This window comes from Lithobates pipiens, unplaced genomic scaffold (genome assembly GCF_037356315.1).
Source record: "Lithobates pipiens isolate NorthernLeopardFrog02 unplaced genomic scaffold, aLitPip1_a1.2 Scaffold_16, whole genome shotgun sequence".
NCBI lineage: Eukaryota > Metazoa > Chordata > Amphibia > Anura > Ranidae > Lithobates > Lithobates pipiens.
Genome location: NW_027507748.1, coordinates 642,047,165 through 642,068,438, shown reverse-complemented (window position 1 = coordinate 642,068,438; position 21,274 = coordinate 642,047,165). Strand labels below are relative to the sequence as shown.

General features: G+C 41.2%; 1 protein-coding gene across 1 annotated transcript in view; it reads left to right on the top strand.

Moving 5' to 3' along the window:
• Positions 1-21,274, top strand: part of ASIC1 (acid sensing ion channel subunit 1) — a 381,935-nt gene that overhangs the window by 11,850 nt on the left and 348,811 nt on the right. The window contains exon 2 of the mRNA XM_077484304.1: positions 1,493-1,858. Coding sequence (XP_077340430.1) covers positions 1,500-1,858 — 359 coding nt within the window. The 5' untranslated portion in view covers positions 1,493-1,499. The remainder of the gene's footprint in view (positions 1-1,492; positions 1,859-21,274) is intronic.

Here is a 21,274-nt window from a genome sequence, read left to right as displayed (position 1 = left end):
GAATGTAACTGTTTTTTTTAAACCTTTAAATTAAAGGGTTTAGTTCCGCTTTATGATTTACTGCTGTTCAGGGGCTTCAGCAAAAAGGCAGCTTCCAGTAAAAAGAAAAAGGAGCAATGCTGGAGGCAGTTTATAGCATACACTGATTTTGGTGGCATAATTATTAATGTGGAATGCATGTTCCTTGTTTAAGAAGTTTTTTTTTTATTAAGTTGTTTTGAATAAATTTCTGCTTTAACATTCTCAGCAAAATAAGTGTTTTAGCATAGAAAAGTGGCTGCTCTTCTAGGATTGAAAAATCTGCCGTTGTTGGTCATGTTGACTTTGTGGAATTAGATTCGGCATTCTTATCGCTCATCCATTGAGTTTTAGCCTTATATACACTTTTAAGTACACAATGGGGTTTATTTACTAAAGCTGGAAAGTGCAAAATCAGGATCACTTCTGCATAGAAACCAATGAGCTTCCAGCTTTTATTACCAAAGCTTAATTGAACAATCTGAGGTTAGAAGCTCATTGCTTTCTATGTAGAAGTGAGCCTGATTTTGTACTTTCCAGCTTTAGTAAATAAACCCCATTGTGTACTTAAAAGTGGGGTATGCCTGTACAAAAGAAAGATAGAGGAGCTGCATATTTAATATGTTTATATTATTAAATAATATTATTAAATAATAATATTTATGTTACATTTTTACAGGTAATTCTCTAAATTTTCTGTAGACGTCGAACCTTACCCAAAACTATTACCAAAATATATATTTCTCATAGAATGGACAAGTGCAATATGAGTATTTGAGTTCTGATTGTTAGTATGTGGAATCCATTTTTGCAGAGATCTACCTTAACATTCTCTTTTTTTCACCTTTCTAAGCACAAATAGTATAATCATGTATCTTACCAGATTTCATGCTACATATCACACGTTTGAGCAATGCATGATGGGGCTTGCAGTTCCACATTAAGCAATTCATACATGCATTCTTATTCAGAAAAATAAAAGAATGCGTTGTGCCCATAGCAACCAATCATGATCCATCTTATTTTGTTCCTATGTCAGTAAATTGAACTGTGATTTGAGGCCTGGATTACTTCTGTTGCAGTTAGTGCTTTTCTCTTGGCACTGTCTAGTACGCGGGCCAGTGGAGTCAAAATATAAAGACATACCACAATAAGTGGAAACACAAGGTTAAGCAGGTCTCCTAGTAGAAATACGGGAGTGGGTTAGCTGGAAATTTGCAGAAGATTCTCAGTTCTTAGGCTGGTGGCATCATTACCTACCTATTTAATGCTGGCCTATAATGTACTGTGGAGGGTATGTGTCAATGGAGCTGTCAGGGACTTTTCAGGGATGTTTGTCGGTGGCCCATCTTGTGGCCTCCTTGTACCTTGGTAGTACCTCCTTACCTAAAGTATAAATGGAATGTACGATATATGAGCAAAGAGATGATAAAGGCTTTACCAGGTGATATCATCAGAATTTTTGTCTTTACAGTGTCCGAATGGATGTGAAGGAACCAGAGGAGCTGGGCAGTCCCCAGCCGGTCACAATTCAGGCCTTTGCAAGTGGCTCCACTTTGCATGGCATTGCTCACATCTTCTCATATGAACGCTTCTCATGTCGGCGTATGCTCTGGATTTTGTGTTTCCTTGGCTCCTTGTCTCTTCTGCTATTTGTGTGCACCGAGAGGATCATCTATTACTTTGATTACCCGCACGTCACCAAACTGGATGAGATTTCAGCTGCCAGGATGACCTTTCCAGCTGTGACCTTCTGTAACCTCAATGAGTTCCGCTTCAGCCGAGTGACAAAGAATGACCTTTACCATGCGGGGGAGCTACTGAGCCTGCTCAACAACCGGTGAGTGTAACTCCATAAGACACGTCAAACTTTTTGCTTATGTATTTACTTTTATAGTAGTTTCAATTCACATACACCTTCTCTGTTCTACAGCAGAAGCTATTGGGCCCATGCAGTAGTAAAGCAATAGAGATAGCAGAAATAGCAAAAGCTACTAAGCCAATGGCCCCAGCAGGATCTAGAAATTCTGAGTGTTACTCAAGAATGTTTGTCTCTTTCCACCATAGCACCAAGGGATGCATAATTGTAATCAGTTAATAAGAGAGATCAGAAAGCCATGCAAAAAAAGTTTATGATACCGGCCTATAGCAACGGCATACCCATAACTCCCAACTGTCTCTCATTGGCAGAGACTCTTTGGGAACCAAATCTCTCTGTCTCTCTTTCCTTCTCAGTTGTCCCTAATTTTGGACAGATGCGTCGGCCTCTATAATAAATGCAAAACTTAACTACCAAAAGTGTTATACTACACTAAACCTTTTACGCCATTACAAGACAAATAGACTCTGCACTCTGCAAGTGCTTCAGATATCAGTAAATGAGTAGACGCTTAACTTTGCAAAGAATAGCCAATCACACGCAAGGAAACAAAAAAAAACGGAATTTTTCCTTGCACGTGATTGCATGACAGAAGTCAGCAGAGCTAAATTGCATTTACTAAGCTCTAGAACAATTGCACTTGCAGATATATTGGATGTTAAGTTAATATCTTCTCAAAAAATACATGTGGCATATGAGTGGTAAACACTTTTTACTAAAGATAAAAAGACTGTGTACTTTGCAAGTGCAGTTGCAATTGCTCCAGAGCTTAGTAAATGAGGTAACGCTACACTTTGTAAAGAATACCCAATCACATGCAAGGAAAAAAAAAAAAAAAAAGAATTTTTCCTTGCACTTGATTGGATGATGGAAGACAGCAGAGCGCACCCTCATTTACTAAGCTCTGGAGCAATTGCACTTACAGAGTGCAACTGCACTTTACAAAGTGTAAGGTCTGTTTGCCTTTAGTAAATCAACCCTATAGTAATGAAAAAGCACTTGTGGGTTTAGCCCAGCCTTTTTCAACCAGGGTGTCCAGGGACCCTGGGATGCCTGGAGGTTTCTTCAGGGGTGCCTTGGCAAATGCCTAAAAATGTATCAAAAATTGTATACAAGCCAGCAGGGGAATCAAGCCTGCCTTCTAGTTACACAAAGCCACAGATTTTCATTATGCACCATTACAACTCTCTAGACCAGCCATTCTCAACCAGGGTTCCGGGGAACCCTAGGGTACCTCCAGAGGTTGCTAGGGCTTCCTTGAGCTGCGGCTGATGAACCACCTTTTTGATGGTGCCTACAGAGTTCAAGGTTCAGCATCACTTAGCAAAGCCAGCAGTACGACACCAAATATCTTTTTAGCTGTCTTTAAGAGGGGACATTCTCTTAAAGAGCACCACTTTAAGGGGCACATTCTTCCTTTTGGCCACCAAAGTCAGGGGCATTGTTCCTATTGACTCCTGATAAATTGGTTTTAGTAAGGGTTCCTCAAGACCTGAAAATAATATTTGGGGTTCCTCTAGGCTTAAAAGGTTGAGAAAGCCTGCTCTAGACACTGGCATCCTAACAACCAATGACATGGAGGATGTCTGTTGCCTCCACAACATCCTTGTTTGACCCTCCTGTGGCTCTCTCCCTCAGCACCGGAGTGACATTAGCTGACTGATGGAGAGAATTTGAGGGAGAAGAGAAACATTGGAATACTAGTCAGTACCAGTGTGCAAAAGTTTATTTGCTTGAGAAAAATAAATCACCTCTAACGTTGGGTGTCCTACATGTGGATGTTGCTGCATTATGTAAAGCTATTATAATAGTTTTTTCCATTTTAGAATGGAGTGCCTCGAGACTGTCCATAATTTTAAAGAGTACCTTGACTGAAAAAGGTTGAGCAACACTGTTTTAGCCTATCATTTTTTGCCTATTAATTCTTCATGTAACAGGGATGTGGCAGGGGTGTGTCCTTTGCCAACACGCATTGTGCTAAAGGTTGTCCCTCTTTTCCATCTCAGAAAGTTGGGAGGTATGCATAGCATGCGGCTTCTATGGCACTCAGCAGCAAAAGGCCCCAATACTGTTTGGTAATTTAATGGTTTTATAAGTACTGATAGCATTGGGAAAAATATTTTGGATGCTACAGTTTTATTATTTTACACTGGCACTGTAGTTCATAGTTCATTGTTGTATTAGAGCTTAGAGGGATACAGGTCTGCAGGGCTAGAGAGAAACGTGTCATTGAGCTCTATCATATGGTTATTCCTATGTCTCTTACTCCAAAAATTATTCTGCTTCAATTATTTTAATAATATCATATCTATTGCATGACCGATATGAAAAAATAACATCTTCTAGTGTTTTTTTTTTTAAATCTGTGGTTACTGTTTTTTTAACCACTTGCTTACTGGGCACCTAAACCCCCCTCCTGCCCAGACCAATTTTCAGCTTTTAGCCCTGTCAATCTTTGAATGACAATTGCGCGGTCATACAACACTGTACCCAAATGATTTTTTTCCCCACAAATAGACCTTTCTTTTGGTGGTATTTGATCACCTCTGGGTTTTTTATTTTTTGCTAAAAAATAAAAAAAGACCACATTTTAAAAATAAAAATAAAAAGCCGTTTTATATTTTGTTAATACATTTTGCAAACAGGTAATTTTTCTCCTTCGTTGATGTACGCTGATGAGGCTGCACTGATAGGCACTGATGGGCACCAATAGGCTGCATTGATGGGCACTGATAAGTCTACACTGATGGGCACTGATAAGGCGGCACTGATGGGCACTAATAGGCGGCACTGGTGGGCACTGAAGAGGTGGCACTGGTGGGCACTGATAGGTGGCATTGGTGGGCACTGAGAGGTGGCACTGATGGGCGACAATGAGGGGCATTGATAGGTGGCACTGAAGGGCACCAATAGGTAGCACTGATAGCTGGCACTGATGGGTGGCAATGATGGGCACTGATCTACACTGGTAGGTGACACTGATAGCCAGGACTGCTAGGTGGCACTGATTGGCACCACTGATAGGTGGCACTCGTGGGCATTGATAGGTGGCACTGATTGCTGCCACTTATGTACTGGTGGGTGCTGATTGGTGGGTACTGATTCGTGGCACTGGCAGGTGGTACTGGTGGGCACAAATGAGTCAGCTTCGCCTCTTCCTCTTCGGGACTGATGTCCCTCAAATAAAAGCTGGTGATCGTTTCTTTTTCTCCTCGCGCTGTCAGAGTTAGAGATTAAAAAAAGATTACTGATCTTCTGTTTATATCACGTGATCAGCTGTCATTAGTTGACAGCCGATCCCATGGTAAGGGGTCGAGATCAACCCCTTGCCCCCCATCTGTGATCACCCAGAGTCTCATTAACTCGGGTAATCACAGTGCACACCGTGCACGCCCTTCAGGGGGGCGTGGTGAGCACGCAAAGGCGGGGACATCAATAGACGTACTTCCAGCAAAGCAGATCCGCGCTGTAGCCGTCATTCGTCTATAGCATTGATCTGAAGGGGTTAAACAGAGATGTTGGAGTTATCAGCTAGCATTGGTCATCAGAGCGATCAGTGATCCCTATGTTCAGGTCTGTTGAGATCTGCTTAATTTGCATAGTTCAGATGAAAGGGGGGTAGAGTATATATTGTCATATGTAAAAAACACTGCTAAAAAGTATATACAAGCTAAGTAAATACTTCAGGGAATACTATCCTCAATGCACTACTAAGTTATTTTCTTGGTTACAGACAAGAGCATTGCTGGGGCCCGCGGCGCATGCCGCAGGTCTTCTCTTGCAGTACTTGTTGCTGTCATCCCCAGAATGATCCTGTACATAAACACCTGTCAGTCCTTGTTAATCTTTGGTCCTGAGATGTGTGTATCTTGTTTAGTATATCCACATTCCCATCCTTACCAGTAACTGCATTCTCCCTAACATTTCTTTATAAATCTGGAATGTTAATGAATTGCTAGATTTCTATGTTTACCTGTACATTGCAATGCTTATTCCTTTTTTCACTTACGTGAATTCTACATCTTCCAGTAGGCTATTACACTAAATACATTTCACATAACCTTAAAGAAATGAATAGACCTTTGAAACTCTGGGCAAAAAAGCTGCCAAACACTTGAAATATTTCTTCAAACCAGCGGTCACATTTGACCACATTTCCCAATGCTGCTCCGCAGGGCAGGGCGGTGTCACAGCTAAAGGTTCCAACTTGAAATAAAATAACAAATGTGACCCAATGATTTTTTTGTAATACTAATAAAAGGCATCAGTATAAGATGCGGTGGAAGCAGTGGCATTTCAAGGTTATTTTGGGTATCCTTCTGGGTGCCATGGTTCTTTGGCCTGGTGCTAGTGTCTGGGTGCCCAGGGGTGCCCTAGGTTTTAAAGGCCCCTAGGAACGTCTTTGTTTGCGGTTGTGCTTTAAAGTGGTTGTAAACCCTCACATATACCCAATGAAGTGACTTGGCCTCAGGTGATACATAAACATGAAACATACCCTTCTACATAGGTGGTACCTGTTTATCTGTAGTCTTCTTTTCCCTACATATGTTCAAAATACTGAGCTGTCAGAAAAAAAGGGTGGAGAGCTGAAGTTACACTCTACAGAGCTAAGTGAGGAGAGCTCTGAGAGCTGATTGGTGGGAAGGGACACACACCCTTCACACAGCTCACAGGAACAGAGCTGAGGCTGTCAATCAGCTGGAGATCCCTCCCTTGTCACCTTTTTTTCTCTTGGTGTCAGGAAAACTTGTCAGAAGTGATTTATGCTGATAGCACAAGAATGAAGCAGTAGATATAGACACTTAGTGCTCTTAAAGCGGGAGTCTGCCGGGAGTTCCGCCGTTTTTTTTTTTTAAAAGCCAGCAGCTACAAATACAGCAGCTGCTGACTTTTAAAATAAGGACACTTACCCGCCCAGCGCGCCCGCGATGTCGGCACCCAAAGCCGGTCTCTCGATCGTCTCTCGGGTGCTGCCACCGCCATCTTGGGTATGGGAATCAGGAAGTGGAGCCTTTCGGCTTCATTTCCCGGTTCCCTACTGCGCATGCGCAAGTCGCGCTGCGCAATAAGGATGGACCCGCTGCCTCTGGGATCTGTGTGTTTCCCAGCAGGCAGCGGGGGACTTTCGGAAAGGGGCGTAGATCTACGCCCCTTTCCGCAGAGAGCTATCCCGGAAGTGGGTGCAGATACCTGTACTGTACAGGTACCTGCACCCCCCTCCCCCCTGAAAGGTGCCAATTGTGGCGCCGGAGGGGGGGAGGATTCCAATGAGCGGAAGGTCCACTTTAGGGTGGACCTCCGCTTTAATTGAGACAGTACACACTATAGAAGGATATGCTTTGTTCATTTTTTGTCTGAGGTTTCAGCCACTTTAACCACTTGCCGAGTGTATATATACGGTCTATATATTATTATTATTATATAGGATTTATATAGCGCCAACAGTTTGCGCAGCGCTTTACAACATGAGGGCAGACAGTACACTTACAATACAAATCGTTAGAGCTTACAATCTAGATAGAATATATATGTTGAGTTGGACATCTTATAGATAGGCAACTCCAATCCTCATATTGATTAGTGGTTCGAAATGAATAACTACTGCAGTAGGGAACAGACACAAAATATATACTCAGCATCTTTCCAAATATAAATGTATGGTGGTATGGTATATATATATATATATATATATATATATATATATATATATATATATATATATATATACTGTATATATACTGTATATATATGTACAACTGCAAGGCATGTCTGCTGCACAGGATCACATACCTAGTACGTGATCCCGCACTTCCGGGTCTGAGGCGCGAACGTGATTAGACACATCGAAAACTGATGGGCGGTTATGGCGGACTCAATGTCCGCCGGCATCCACTGATGTTTCGGTACACAAGCCAGATTGCTGTTCCGTCAGTACAAAAGGGATAGATCCTGTGTCTCTGCTAAGCAGGGCCACCGATCCATACCTTCCCCTAGTACACGCACCTCCCCACCGTAGTAAAGCACTGGTCAGGCACACATTTAACCCTTTGATTGCCACTTCCCAGTCAGTGTTATTAGTACACTGACAGTGCATATTTTTTAGCATGGATCACTGTATTAGTGTCACTGGTCCACAAAAAGTGTGAAAAGTGTCAGTTAGTGTCCCAAACTGTCCGGCGCAATATCACAATCCCACTATAAGTCGCTGATTGCCGCCATTAGTAGTGAAAAAAAATACAAATATCCCATAGTTTGTAGACACTATAACTTTTGCAGAAACCAATCGATTATTGGGATTTTTTTTTTTTTTTTTACCAAAAATATGTAGCAGAATACATATTGGCCTAAATGAATGAAGAAATTAGAATTTAAATGTTTTATAGCAGAAAGTAAAAAATATATATTTTTTTTTTTTCAAAATAGTTGGTCCTTATTTTGTTTATAGCGCAAAAATTTGTGTGAAAAAAGTACATACATTTTGTTTAGGTACAGCGCCATACGGCCGCGCAATTGTCAGTTAACGCAGCGCAGTGCCGTATCGCAAAAAAAAGCCTGGCCATGAAGCAGAGTACATCTTCCAGAGGTCAAGTGGTTAAAGACCTTTATTATTCAATTACAGTCATGATTATTATGTGACCATTGTGGGCTCAGTAGGTGAGGTTGTTCCAGAATATAATTGCTAACTCTCTGACATTTAGATTCTTACTACCAGGGCTTTTTTTCAGCGGGTAATGCAGTTCTGCCACCTCCACAACTGAATGTATGTAATAGCAAGGAGTGCTGGGGTGTGTTGGAGGGTCTATTAAGGCTGGCTGCTGAGGGATCTATTGTTCCTGGAGGGGATCTATTTGGCGGTCTATTATTATTGGGGAGGTCTATTGTTGCTGGCAGAGGATCTACTGTTTCTGGGGGGTTAATTGTTGCTTGAAAAGATCTAGTGTTGAGGGAGGGAGTCTATCGTTGCTGGCTGCTGGGAGAGTTGTTGTTGCTGCTATGATGGTATTTTGTTGCTGCTATGGTGGTATTTTGTTTATATCGTTTTTGGGTGAATCTATTATTGTTGAGGATCTATTTTACTACTTTTCTTGTTATTTACAAAATCTATTCAACTATTCAATCTACTTAGCACCACGAAATGCTACTTGGCTCTGTATTCTCTAAAAGAGAATGGAAGGTGGGTAGGGGTTGGAAATAAGAAATGGCGCTCAGGGGTGGGTAGGAGGAAGAGACAAGGGGTGACTCAGAAGGGGAGAGTTCTTGCTCCTATACTCTGAGCATAAAAGGCCCTGCTTACTATCATGTAGTCTTGATACAGGTGTACAGGACAGGACTGTGTTTATTGCTCATTGTGAAATTATGGCAAGGGTATTCATACATTTAAAGCATAGCTACACTTTTGTTGAGAAACCCTTTGTTGCACATTCCTACTTTTTGTTATTCTGAAGAAATCCATGTGTGTTTGTCTGTGCCTCTAATGGGTCTAATGGGAGTGGTTTCATAATTAACTGTCAGCTGTGCAGCTGCAGGGCACTAATGAGGAAAGCTGGGCCTGCATCCCTTTAGACGGGTTCCTATTGGAAATATCTCACCAAAAATGACATTTTTGTTGCAAGGGATGCCTGAAATCTGACTTGTATCTTAGGCAGGCTTCTGGGAAAATCAGTGAGCCAATCACACAAACAAGAAATAATGTTTCTGGGGAGTGGTCAGTACACACTTTGTGTACAGAACAACTCCATGTAGCCATATTGTGTTGCATTTATAGAAACTTACAGCTCCAGATTGAAAAGGAAAGGTCATTTTTAATAACATTAAATTACAATATGACTTCTATTGCAATTGTACATGCTATATTATTTTTTCTTTATTTGCTATTTTGTTTCCCCCACGAATGTGGAGCTACCCTTTAACCACTTGCCGACCACTACACGCCGATGTACGTTGGCACAATGGCAGCGGTGGACAAATGGGCGTACCTGTACGTACCCTTTAAGAGACGGGGATAGCCGCCGCGCACAGCATGACCATGCCTGCAGCACCGGCAGACTCGATGTCTGCCGGTCTCGTGGCGATCGTGTCACGGAGCCTCAGAATGAGGAAGTGCCTATGTAAACATGACAGAGATCACTGCTCCCTTGTCATCGGGAGCAGTGATTGCTGTCATGTGACTAGTAAATAGAATCACTCACTAGGACATATTCGACCCCTTGATCGCCCCTTAGTGTTTAACCCCTTCCCTGCCAGTGTCATTTATACAGTAATCAGTGCATTTTTATAGAACTGATAGCTGTATAAATGACAGTGGTCCCAAAATAGTGTCAAAAGTGTCCGATGTGTCCGCCATAATGTTGCATTCCTGATAAGATCGCCGCCATTACTAATAAAAAAAATATATAATAAAAATGCCATAAAACGATCCCTTATTTTGTAGGCGCTATAACTTTTGCACAAACCAATCAATATACGCTTATTGCGATTTTTTTTTTACCAAAAATATGTAAAAGAATACATATCGGCCTAAACTGGGGAAATTTTTTTTTATTTATTTTTGGGGGATATTTATTATAGCATAAAGTAAAAAATATTGCATTTTTTTTTCAAAACTTTCGCTCTTTTTTTGTTTATAGCGCAAAAAATAAAAAACACAGAGGTGATCAAATACCATCAAAAGAAAGCTCTATTTGTGGGGAAAAAATCATGTCAAATTTGTTTGGGTGCAAAGTCACAAGGCAGCGCAATTGTCATTTAAAGCAACGCAGTGCCGAATCGCAAAAAGTGCTCTGGTCAGGAATCGGGTAAAATCTTCTGGGGCTGAAGCGGTTAATATTATTATTATTATATTATTACTGTACACGATTTATATAGCGCCAACAGTTTACGCAGTGCTTTACAATGTATAGGGGGGGGGGGGGCAACACAATTACAGTACAGTTCAATACAAAAGGTACAGGAGGGCCATGCTCATAGAGCTTACATTCTAAAGGGAGGGGTTGGTGGTACAAACGGCAATAGTTGACCATGACCATAATAATAATAATATGACCATGCATTTTAGTAAATATAGAAAATAAAACTGTATTGCATGTGTGTCTGTGTGTCTTTTATCCAGCAAAAATGGGCCTCTTCAGTGCACTTCTTATGTACAGATGGGGGGGGTTTTAGGCACATGATAAATATGTTTGTGTTGAAGTAGACAGCTTCTAATTTATGTGTTGCCAAAGCGCCTTGACGTCCCTTGAAGAGGTTTGGCGTGGAGCACAACCTGGCAGACCCATGGAGCATATAGGCTGAAAGGAAAGAGAATTGTTTAAGACTCAGAAGAGCTTCAATCCTTCCCTATTGATGTGCTAACCCCTCTATTCCTTTAGTAACACCCGTTATATAGTATATCAAGCACAGTTTTCCGTTCTCTATCTAATGAACATTTCCATTGAATAGTGATCATAGTTAATATTTCCACAAACCTTTAAACACTGCTTATGATTAGATTGTCAAATTAATTTAATTCAATGCAATTTATAGAGAGAAGAAAACAAGCCTACAATGTAACAAATGAAACACTCATAATAATAACTGCATTAATGTGCTCAGTGCAGTCACAAAATCAATATATGTCCTGGGGGAGAGTATTATAACACAAAGAAAAACACCTTGACATAAAGACAGAAATGCAGGCTTAAAGGGAAGGACAAATGTTCACTGATTAAACAAAAAGGACTGAGCATGATTATAATGATGTGAAGGCTTTCTATCACATCACAAGGAAAGTAAATGTGCAATTGTACATCGAACAATAATAAAAAGACAGAGAAAATGATTGTAGAGAGAAGATGGTATGACAGCCGTTATTAAAGTGGAGTAACGGAGCCTGCCCCTCAGAGTTAAGTACAGAGTCATAGGAACAGACAGCAGCAGGAAAAAGCGACAAAACCCACGTTGCTTGGCATTAGCTCAGAGCTGGTTTTAAGAATGCTTGCAGGCGAGGGGTGGCATCACCAACCACCTACTCCACTTGCGATTACACTGATTTTTTTTTGTCCACATTGTTGGAGGCAGTTGTTCAATAAATAGTATGACGGAACCATCCAGCACCCCGCTTAGCTGCTTCTGTCAGTATACCGCTTCCTCCAGTCTGGACATAGGAACCAGAAAGTATAGCTGAATATTGCATAGATAGCATACAAGACTAGCAGACAATAGCTTGTGTGAGAACTGGAACTGTGTATTGAAAACTCACACAGGATTTATATACTGCACAATCAGGTGAGGCTGATCACATTATTGTATGCAAAGGCAACTGTATACAGGAATATAATTAAAGCGGACCTTCACTCATTTTTTCAACTTTCCATCTATTAAATCTTCTGCCCTTGTTGTTTTTACTTTGGATAGTTATTTTTTTTTTCTGCCAGTAAATACCTTATACAGCCCACTTCCTGTTTCTTATAATCTGGTCTGGTAATATGCCTAAACTCATGACATCATGCACAGCTCACTCTCTCACTCTTGTGAGAGTTTGCCAGGTAGGGAGGGGGGTGAGTCATAAGAGGGCCAATGAGAGCTGCAGAGCTGGAGGTGTGCCTCATTATGTCAACGTACAATATTAATTTCTTAAACAGAGGGAATAAACACATAATTACTTCTGACTTACACTCAAACAATGGACCATATCCTCATTTTAGGATTGTGGGCAGAGATTGAAAAGTTTTCTTTATTTTCCTGTTGCTAATTGTGCATTCAGAACCCCTTGTCTATAGTACACATACATTCTAAATGTATAGTCATTTATTACCCCTTGGATACAGCTGTACCATACCTGTGGATAGATTTGGTCTTTAAGGTAAGAGAAGAAGAAGAGCAGGAAAAACACTTTTTAAACAAGCCCCCATTTACAGCTGCAGCTATAGGCAGTAGCTTCAGGCATTGTGGAGAAAATCATCTTCAGAGTTTACAACAGAGGCACTGAAATCCCAGCTCCTTTCCCTTTTTTTTATGGAGAGTTGATCTGACAACCCTCCAATGTGAAAACACAGTGGGATTGATATACTACAACTGGAGAGTGCAAAATCTGGTGCAGCTGTGCATGGTAGCCAATCAGCTTCTAAAATCAGTTTGTTTAAAGAAGCTTTGACTAAACAACCTAATAGCTGATTGGTTTCTATGCAGAGCTGCACCAGATATTGCACTCTCCAATTTTAGTAAATCAACCCCAAATAATGTTTCCAAGCTGTTAGAAACCAACTTACAACTGATTTTAAAGTCTTTACTATGGGGTTGATTTACTATAGGCAAATAGACTGTGCACGTCGCAGAGTGAAGTTGCTCCAGAGATTAGTAAATGAGCAGAAGCTCTGCTGACTTTCATCATCCAATCGTGTACAAGCAAAAATGCTGTTTTTCTTATATTTTACTTGCTTTTGATTGAGTACTCCTTGCAAAGTGAAGCTTTATCTCATTTACTCATCCTCCCAGGACCGCCTGCTCTGTAGCTCCCTTGTTACCTCCTCCCATGCTCGCCTTCAGGACTTCTTCAGAGCCTCTCCCATCCTCTGGAACTCCCTGCCCTGGTATGTCCAATCAGCCCCTAACCTGTCCACCTTTAGGAGATCCCTGAAAACTCACTTATTCAGGGAAGCCTATCCCACACCCACCTAAGAACTGTCCCCGAGCCATCCCATCAAATCATTCCCCACATCTATTACCTTTTGTACCACCCCCTCCCTTTAGAATGTAAGCTCCACGAGGAGGGCCCCCCTGTACCTTTTGTACTGAACTGTACTGTAATTGTGCTGTCCCCCTTCTACATTGTAAAGCGCTGTGTAAATTGTTGGCGCTATATAAATCGTGTATAATATAATAATACTTTACTAAGGTCTGGAGCAACTGCACTTGCAAAAGTGCAGTCTATTTGCCTTTAATAAATCAATCCCTGTCTTCTTTGAGGATCGTTGAGAGCAAATTACTCCACAGAACAAACAGCTAGAGAGGTCAGGGATGGCTTGTTTTAAGCTCCCTTTATGGCCTGTTAAGAACAGGTAAATACTTTGAAGAGGATGATGATGTATTAGGATCTATTGTAGTATTTTGCAGGAAGGTTGTCTTGGCTTCTTTTTCTGACTTAATTTTCTTGCCTACATCATCAAAGCTGACATTTAAAGCAGAGAAATGTTCTGACATCCTGGAACATTTTTGCAGCATTTTCACATTTTTGTTGTTCCATAATGCTAGTTTCTGATTGTTTGTCACCCATACATTATTCCACTATTGCAAAGAAGACTAAAAAATCATATCAGTTAACCACTTGCCGACCAGTCGCCGTCATTATACAGTGGTAGGTCGGCTCTTTCCCACGAATCGCCATAGCTGTACAGCAGTCCCTATAGCAGCTACAGCAGGAGGGGGTGGGCGATGTATGTGGCCGGCAGCTGCGATGTCTGCTGGCCACCGGCGAGTGCTCCACATAGAGCCAGAACAGGGATCTATCAACGTAAACAAACAGATCCCCATTCTGTCAGGGAAGTACAGAGTGATTGTCTGTTCGTAGTGATTAGGAACAGCGATCTCTCTGTACTCCCAGTCAGTCCCATCCCCCCCACAGTTAGAAACACCTCCCAGGGAACACATTTAACCCCTTGATCACCCCCTAGTGTTAACCCCTTCCCTGCCAGTGACATTTATACAGTAATCAGTGGATTATTATAGCATTAAATAATGTATAAATGTCAATGGTCCCAAAAAAGTGTCAAAAGTGTCCGATCTGTCCGCCGCAATGTCACAGTCCCGCTAAAAATCACTGATCACCACTATTACTAGTAAAAAAATAAATAAAAAGGCCATAAATCTATACCCTATTTTGTAGACGCTATAACTTTTGCGTAAACCATCAATATACGCTTATTACGATTTTTTTAATCCATAAATATGTAGAATAGAATAAAGAAGAATACATATTGGTCTAAACTGATGAAGAATTTTATATTTTTTTTACATTTTTTGGGGGGATATTTATTATAGCAAAAAGTAAACAATATATTTTGTTTTCACATTTTTTCCTTATAACGCAAAAAATAAAAACCGCAGATGTGATCAAATATCACCAAAAGAAAGCTCTATTTGTGGGGAAAAAAAGGACAGTGAACCAAGTTTGTTTGGGAACAATGTTGGATGACCATGCAATTGTCAGCTAAAGTGACGCAGTGCCGTATCGCAAAAAAATAGCCTGGTCATTAAGGGGGCAAATCTCCAGGTCCTTAAGTCAAATAAAGAAAAATTAATATAGCGTATACAATTGCAAAACAACTCATATTGTAATTGAATGTTATTAAAAATTACCTTTCCTTTTTAATCTGCAGCCACTGTAATTTTCTAAAAAAGTAAGCCAATACAGCTACCTGGAGGTGTTCTGTACACATGCTGTGTACAGAACGGCCCCAAGATGTGTAATTTCCTTTTTGTGTGATTGGCTCACAAGTTACAAGTCAGGTTTCAGGAACCCCCCGCAACAAAAATTTAATTTTTGGTGTGATACCCCCAATAGGAAATCACGCCTAAAGGGATGCAGGCCCAGCAGCTTTTCTCATTAAAGCCCTGCAGGTGCCACAGCTGATTGATAATTATGAAACCACTCCCATTAGACTCTCTTTCCCACATGGACACAGATAAACACACAGGGATTTCTTCAGAATAACAAAAGGTAGGAATCTGCAACAAAGTTTGTTAAAATCCTCGTAATGTACATAGATCACCCAGAGGGGAAGGTTTTTTTTTTCGCAACAAAAATGGAGTTATGCTTTAAGAAAATAGACTGCATGGCTTACATATTTGCTTCTATATGCTTGATATATATACAAAGAGACTTCCTGTTTAGAGATGTATATAGGGCTTTTGGCACCCAGAGCCAACAATTAGCAGCCCCTTCTTTTTTTATAGGTAAACACCTGCTTTGAATAATGTATGATTTTGCCTTCTTGTAGCATTTTGGGAAAATAAATTAATATGTATAATAATCTGTGTCTACTGTCAGCCATAGTCACATAGCTTCTAGCAATGTTTGATACTAGTTGTCTGTTTTTCCGGTGTGATTTTGTGCCGTTTGCAGACTTTGTCTTCCCTGCATCCTGGGCAGCTGCCCCAGCTGCCCTTCGCTTGTTAGACCTCTGTCTCGGTTGGCTCTGTCCTCCAAGCCTGTTAGTGATGCCTTTGTGAGTAAAATGCCAGGAAACACACAAGCCTTAATTGCAGAGCTTGTCATCTTGAGAGGTGTTTGTTAAAGCATTGTCGCTGTTGTGTCTGGCAGCGGCAGCTGGGGCAAAAAGCTGTGATATCAGATTAGGAGGCGGCACTTTAAAGGCTATACATTTTTATCCAGTCTGTTTTTGAATCAGTGGCTTCTCTAATAGTGACAGATCTAGTCATGAATAAACCGAGAAAGAAGATCACGCAGGGGAAATTCTGGAAGAGCTTAATCTTGCATGAGCAACGGTTTCTACTCAAAGAATACAATTCTATAGTAAAACTGATTGTATTAATAATGATGTACCTAGTTTGACATGTAGTAAAAGGTGCCCCTGTGTGTGAGTCAGTGCCTCAAAATCAACATTTCTTTGAAAAATGTAACAGGAATAATTTACTTTATACTTTTAACTACTATGAGTCTGCCAGGTTTAATCTCTTTATGACAAGAGCAGTTCTTAGGATTTGGAGATATAAAATTTTATCTGACAAGCAATTTGTAGTTTGGAGCAAGTTTGAAAAAAACAAAAAAACATTGCGGGTGTTCTGGCAAAAAGTGTCCGGCCATCGGATAGTGTCCGCCCCGTACTGCGCAGGCACAGCACTTGCGCAGTACGGAGGTGAAGGAGACTCCGAAAGACTCCAAAGAAGAACAGCGCCTGCGCACTGAGTCCAGGTGCAAGCCCCACCATCCAAGTGGACATACAGTTGCACATAGTAACAGGGCCCCTGGTGGCCTCGCTTTGCTCACCGTGCTTCAGGCACGGCCTCGCTGCACTCGGCTATTTTTTGCTCTAACTCTATGTCCTCTTGGATGGTGGGGCTTGAACCTGGACTCACGGCGCAGGCGCCGTTCATCTTCAGAGACTTTCGCAAGCGCAGTACAGGGCGGACACTATCTGCTGGGAGACACTATTCGACACATTACCGGTGCTCTGCCAAACAGGACATCAGAGGGCAAGGTGGTCAAGCATTTATGCATGGGTTACAGAAGCATGGCAGTGAAATGGTACATCATCCAAAAGACTCTTTATCGGAAGAGTTTGAATTGTAGCAAGGGCCAACCTCTAGAGGCCTAATGGTGACCTCCAGAGTCAGGGAGAACTGAGATCCTTCTTTGTAGAGTGAGTTACTAGGCATAGCGGGTGTAATGCAAGATTGAATGCGGAACAAAAGAGATTTATTGTCTCTTAACAAGAATTGGGGGAGAGAGGGTTAGGGCCTGAACACCCTTAGGTAAATGCAATAGCAATTGTCAGATTCTGAGACAAAACAGGCAGACAGCTATACAGGTTGAGGGCCTTAACCCTCGCTGGCAGTTTTACCGAGTGTGGCTTGGGGTTAAATTTCAGCACCATTAGCGGTAACCTCAAGCCACACTCAGGATTGCATTGCAGGACCTTGGTGCCGCATATTTCCCTTGTCCCCAAGATCCTGTGATAATCCACCCGCTGTGTCCGTGGGCTCTATCCTCCGCCCGATGCCTCTCTGTGCCGGGCTCCGCTCCCTGCGAGCATTGCGACGCATGGGGGCGGAGCCCACCGGCAAATTCAAAAAAGTGAAAAATCATAATCCATACAGTACACTGTAATCTTACAAATTACATTGCTGTATGAAATTATTTCACATCCCTTTTGTCCCCAGTGCTTTGTCCAATGCCCTGCATGCAGTTTTATATTATATATACTGTGCATTCTGCCTGGAAACTGGAGATTGTCCATAGCAACCAAAAAGTGTCCCTTTACATCAAAAGTGGTTTTAGACCAGCTAGAAAACAGTGATAGTAAATTAGAACACTTACAGAATCGAGCGATAGTGAATCGTGGGGAAATTGATTTTATTATTATTATATTATATTTTATAATTATTTATATTTATAGTGCCTTGCGAAAGTATTTGGCCCCCTTGAACTTTTCAACCTTTTGCCACATTTCAGGCTTCAAACATAAAGATATAAAATTTTAATTTTTTGTGAAGAATCACCAACAAGTGGGACACAATTGTGAAGTGGAACGAAATCTATTGGATATTTTAAACTTTTTTAGCAAATAAAAAACTGAAAAGTGGTGCGTGCAAAATTATTTGGCCCCCTTGCGTTAATACTTTGTAGAGCCACCTTTTGCTGCGATTACAGCTGCAAGTCGCTTGGGGTATGTCTCTATCAGTTTTGCACATTGAGAGACTGAAATTCTTGCCCATTCTTCCTTGCAAAACAGCTCGAGCTCAGTGAGGTTGGATGGAGAGCGTTTGTGAACAGCAGTTTTCAGCTCTTTCCACAGATTCTCGATTGGATTCAGGTCTGGACTTTGACTTGGCCATTCTAACACCTGGATACGTTGATTTGTGAACCATTCCTTTGTAGATTTTGCTGTATGTTTGGGATCATTGACTTGTTGGAAGATAAATCTCCGTCCCAGTTTCAGGTCTTTTGCAAACCTGGCCTCTGATAACAGGAGTAGTCGTCCCTTACTGGCGATGGTGTCCCCTTTATCTCTGACCTCTGGTTCTTACTTGCCTCTGGTAACAGGAGTGGTCGTCCCATGTGGCAACTGCTTTTCCTTCACCTCTGGCAACACTTGGTTCACTGTCCGGCTGAATGATCTACATCTACAATGATCGGGCACCCCTTGGGCTGAACCTCTACACACGTGGCTAGGCCTCAGGCTTAGGCCTAACCTTCAGGTCCTGCTCCACACACAGCCCCCAGGTCTTAGCCTGGGGCTATAAGAATGCTGATCACCTGACTCATCCCCTTAAATAGACTCTCCCAGAATGCTTAGCCACAGATATGACTGGCTGAGAAATTATGTCTATTCACAACCTGAACTCACTGTAGTCTCACCATTTGAATGCCAAAGGCAGCAGTGCCACCTATTGACAGAAGAGAGAAATGCACCAGATTCAGGCTTAGGGCAAAAAAGTCAATGGATACAACTACCAATTAGCCAGGCTAATTACCACCTAGTATAACTAAATTTGTTAGCAAACCTCCCTAATACCTGGGTGCTACAGAATGATAGATGGTTAGAGAATATGTGGTACCCACAAATCTACCTGATCTGGGTGAAACTCAAATCAGGCAAAGTGATTTACTTATCTCAAAATAGTAGTACCTAAACAATGCTAAATAATCCTACTATTGCTACTTTTAAAGACAAAGGAACACTTTTTAGGGATTTGGAAATGTTAAATTTTTTTCTGACAGTGATTTGAAGTTTTGAGCAAATTTGAAAAACATTGTAAACATTTTGTCCTACAAATGAGATCTCAGAGAGCGAGGTGGTCAAGTATCCATGGATGAGGTACAGGAGCATGCCATTAAAATAGTATGTCATCTGAAGGACTCCCTTACCAGCTGAATTGTTGGGAGATAGTTAGAATGATAGAAGGTTACAGAATAGTACCTACAAATCTACCTGATCTGGGTGGAATCTCAGTTCAAGCAAAGCAATTACCTTATCTCAAAAATGTGAATTTAACTAAATAATTTCAATATTGCTATTTTTATAGGTAAATTTGATTTTCCTTTGGTAAAGCACCATAATAAGTTGTACATAGACATTTAATTGTTAGATATTTTAGAAAACATGGCAACAAATTCTGTATGTTATAGAGAGAAGGAAATTTCCTGTGTCTTCAGCAGTTCTAGGGGATATAACATGTGTTCAATATGACCACGGGCAAAGGAAAATGGCCACTTAATTCCCCTTCTCCTCAGCAGCATATACTTTATGTACCATAACTGGCTCCTGTACCATTTTGTTTTAGTCACTGATAGCATAGTAAAATATTCAACTTTTGCAGAAATGGCTGAGCACGGGACTCACTTTCACGTGACAGTGCTGAGCCAAATTACTGTCCTTGATTCCATGCTGCAGGCTGTTCCGTCTCATCTTCACTACTCCACTCCCTTCTGGTTCTGTGCTGTAGACTTTAAGGTTTCGTTTTTACTGTTCCTCACCTTCCCTAGAGTTCCGTCTTCCCATGGCTCTGCCTTCCTTTGCACACTATCAGGTTGATTTACTGAAGGCAAATATACCGTGCACTAGAAGTGCATTGCAAGTGCAGTTGCTCTAGAACAGAGGGGAAGCTATGAAATGAGGGGGAAACTCGGCTGATTTCTATCACATACCTCCCAACTTTTTGAGATGTGAATTAGGGACACCTATCCGCAAAAGTATGCAGCATAGGACACACCCCCTGCCGTACCCTCTTAAAGGAAAATTGTATAAAAAACAAGATTGGTTAAACTCACAAGTGCTTTTTTACCACTACTATTCCTTTATATTGGCTTTTGGAATTTACAAATGCAGCAATTTAGAAATCAGATGAAAGGTTTAGCGCTGGAAAACACTTTTTGAAAGATAAAAAGTGCATTTTATATACAACTATATAGATCAGACCAAAATGAGGGTCAAATGAGGTGGAGTGAGGGACAGAGGGACATTGCTCCAAATCAGGGACAGTCCCTCAAATTCAGGAACAGTTGGGAGCTATGCTATCATCCAATCATGTGCAAGCAAAAAGGCAATTTTTTATTTTCCTTGCATGCTCCCCTCAGATCCAGAGCAACTGCACTTGCAGTGAACTTGAAGTGCACTTGCAGACTATTTACCTTTAGTAAATCAACCACTATGTGTACATCTGCACTGTACCACTCATCTATGGCAAATTCTGCCCCAAAGCACACCTGACCCTTTTGTGGGAATGCACTGCATGGCAATGCACGAGAATAGGCTTTGGCAAACTGCAACGCAGATGCATGGATTTAGCATGTCGGGATGTCATTCAAAATGGATGGCACTGCAACATGCATGGTGCAGTATTGTACATTGCAGAGGTTTGGCCTTATACTCCACTGTGGCTCCTTCTCTGATCTGACACTTTAGACTTTGTGTTTCTATCAATGCCGGTGTTTATTCACCCCATCTGCAGTGACAAAAATAAATAAGAAGGAACTGTATGCACTTTTCTGGAACTATAAAACAGTTCATCCACAACCTACGGTGTTTCAGTTTCAGTTCCCTCTACCACTTATTTAGAACAGCATCTCTTCTTAAAGGATAACTCCACTTTCGTGGGGGAAAAAAATAGCAAATAAAGAAAAAAATAATATAGCGCATATAATTGTGACACTAATCATAT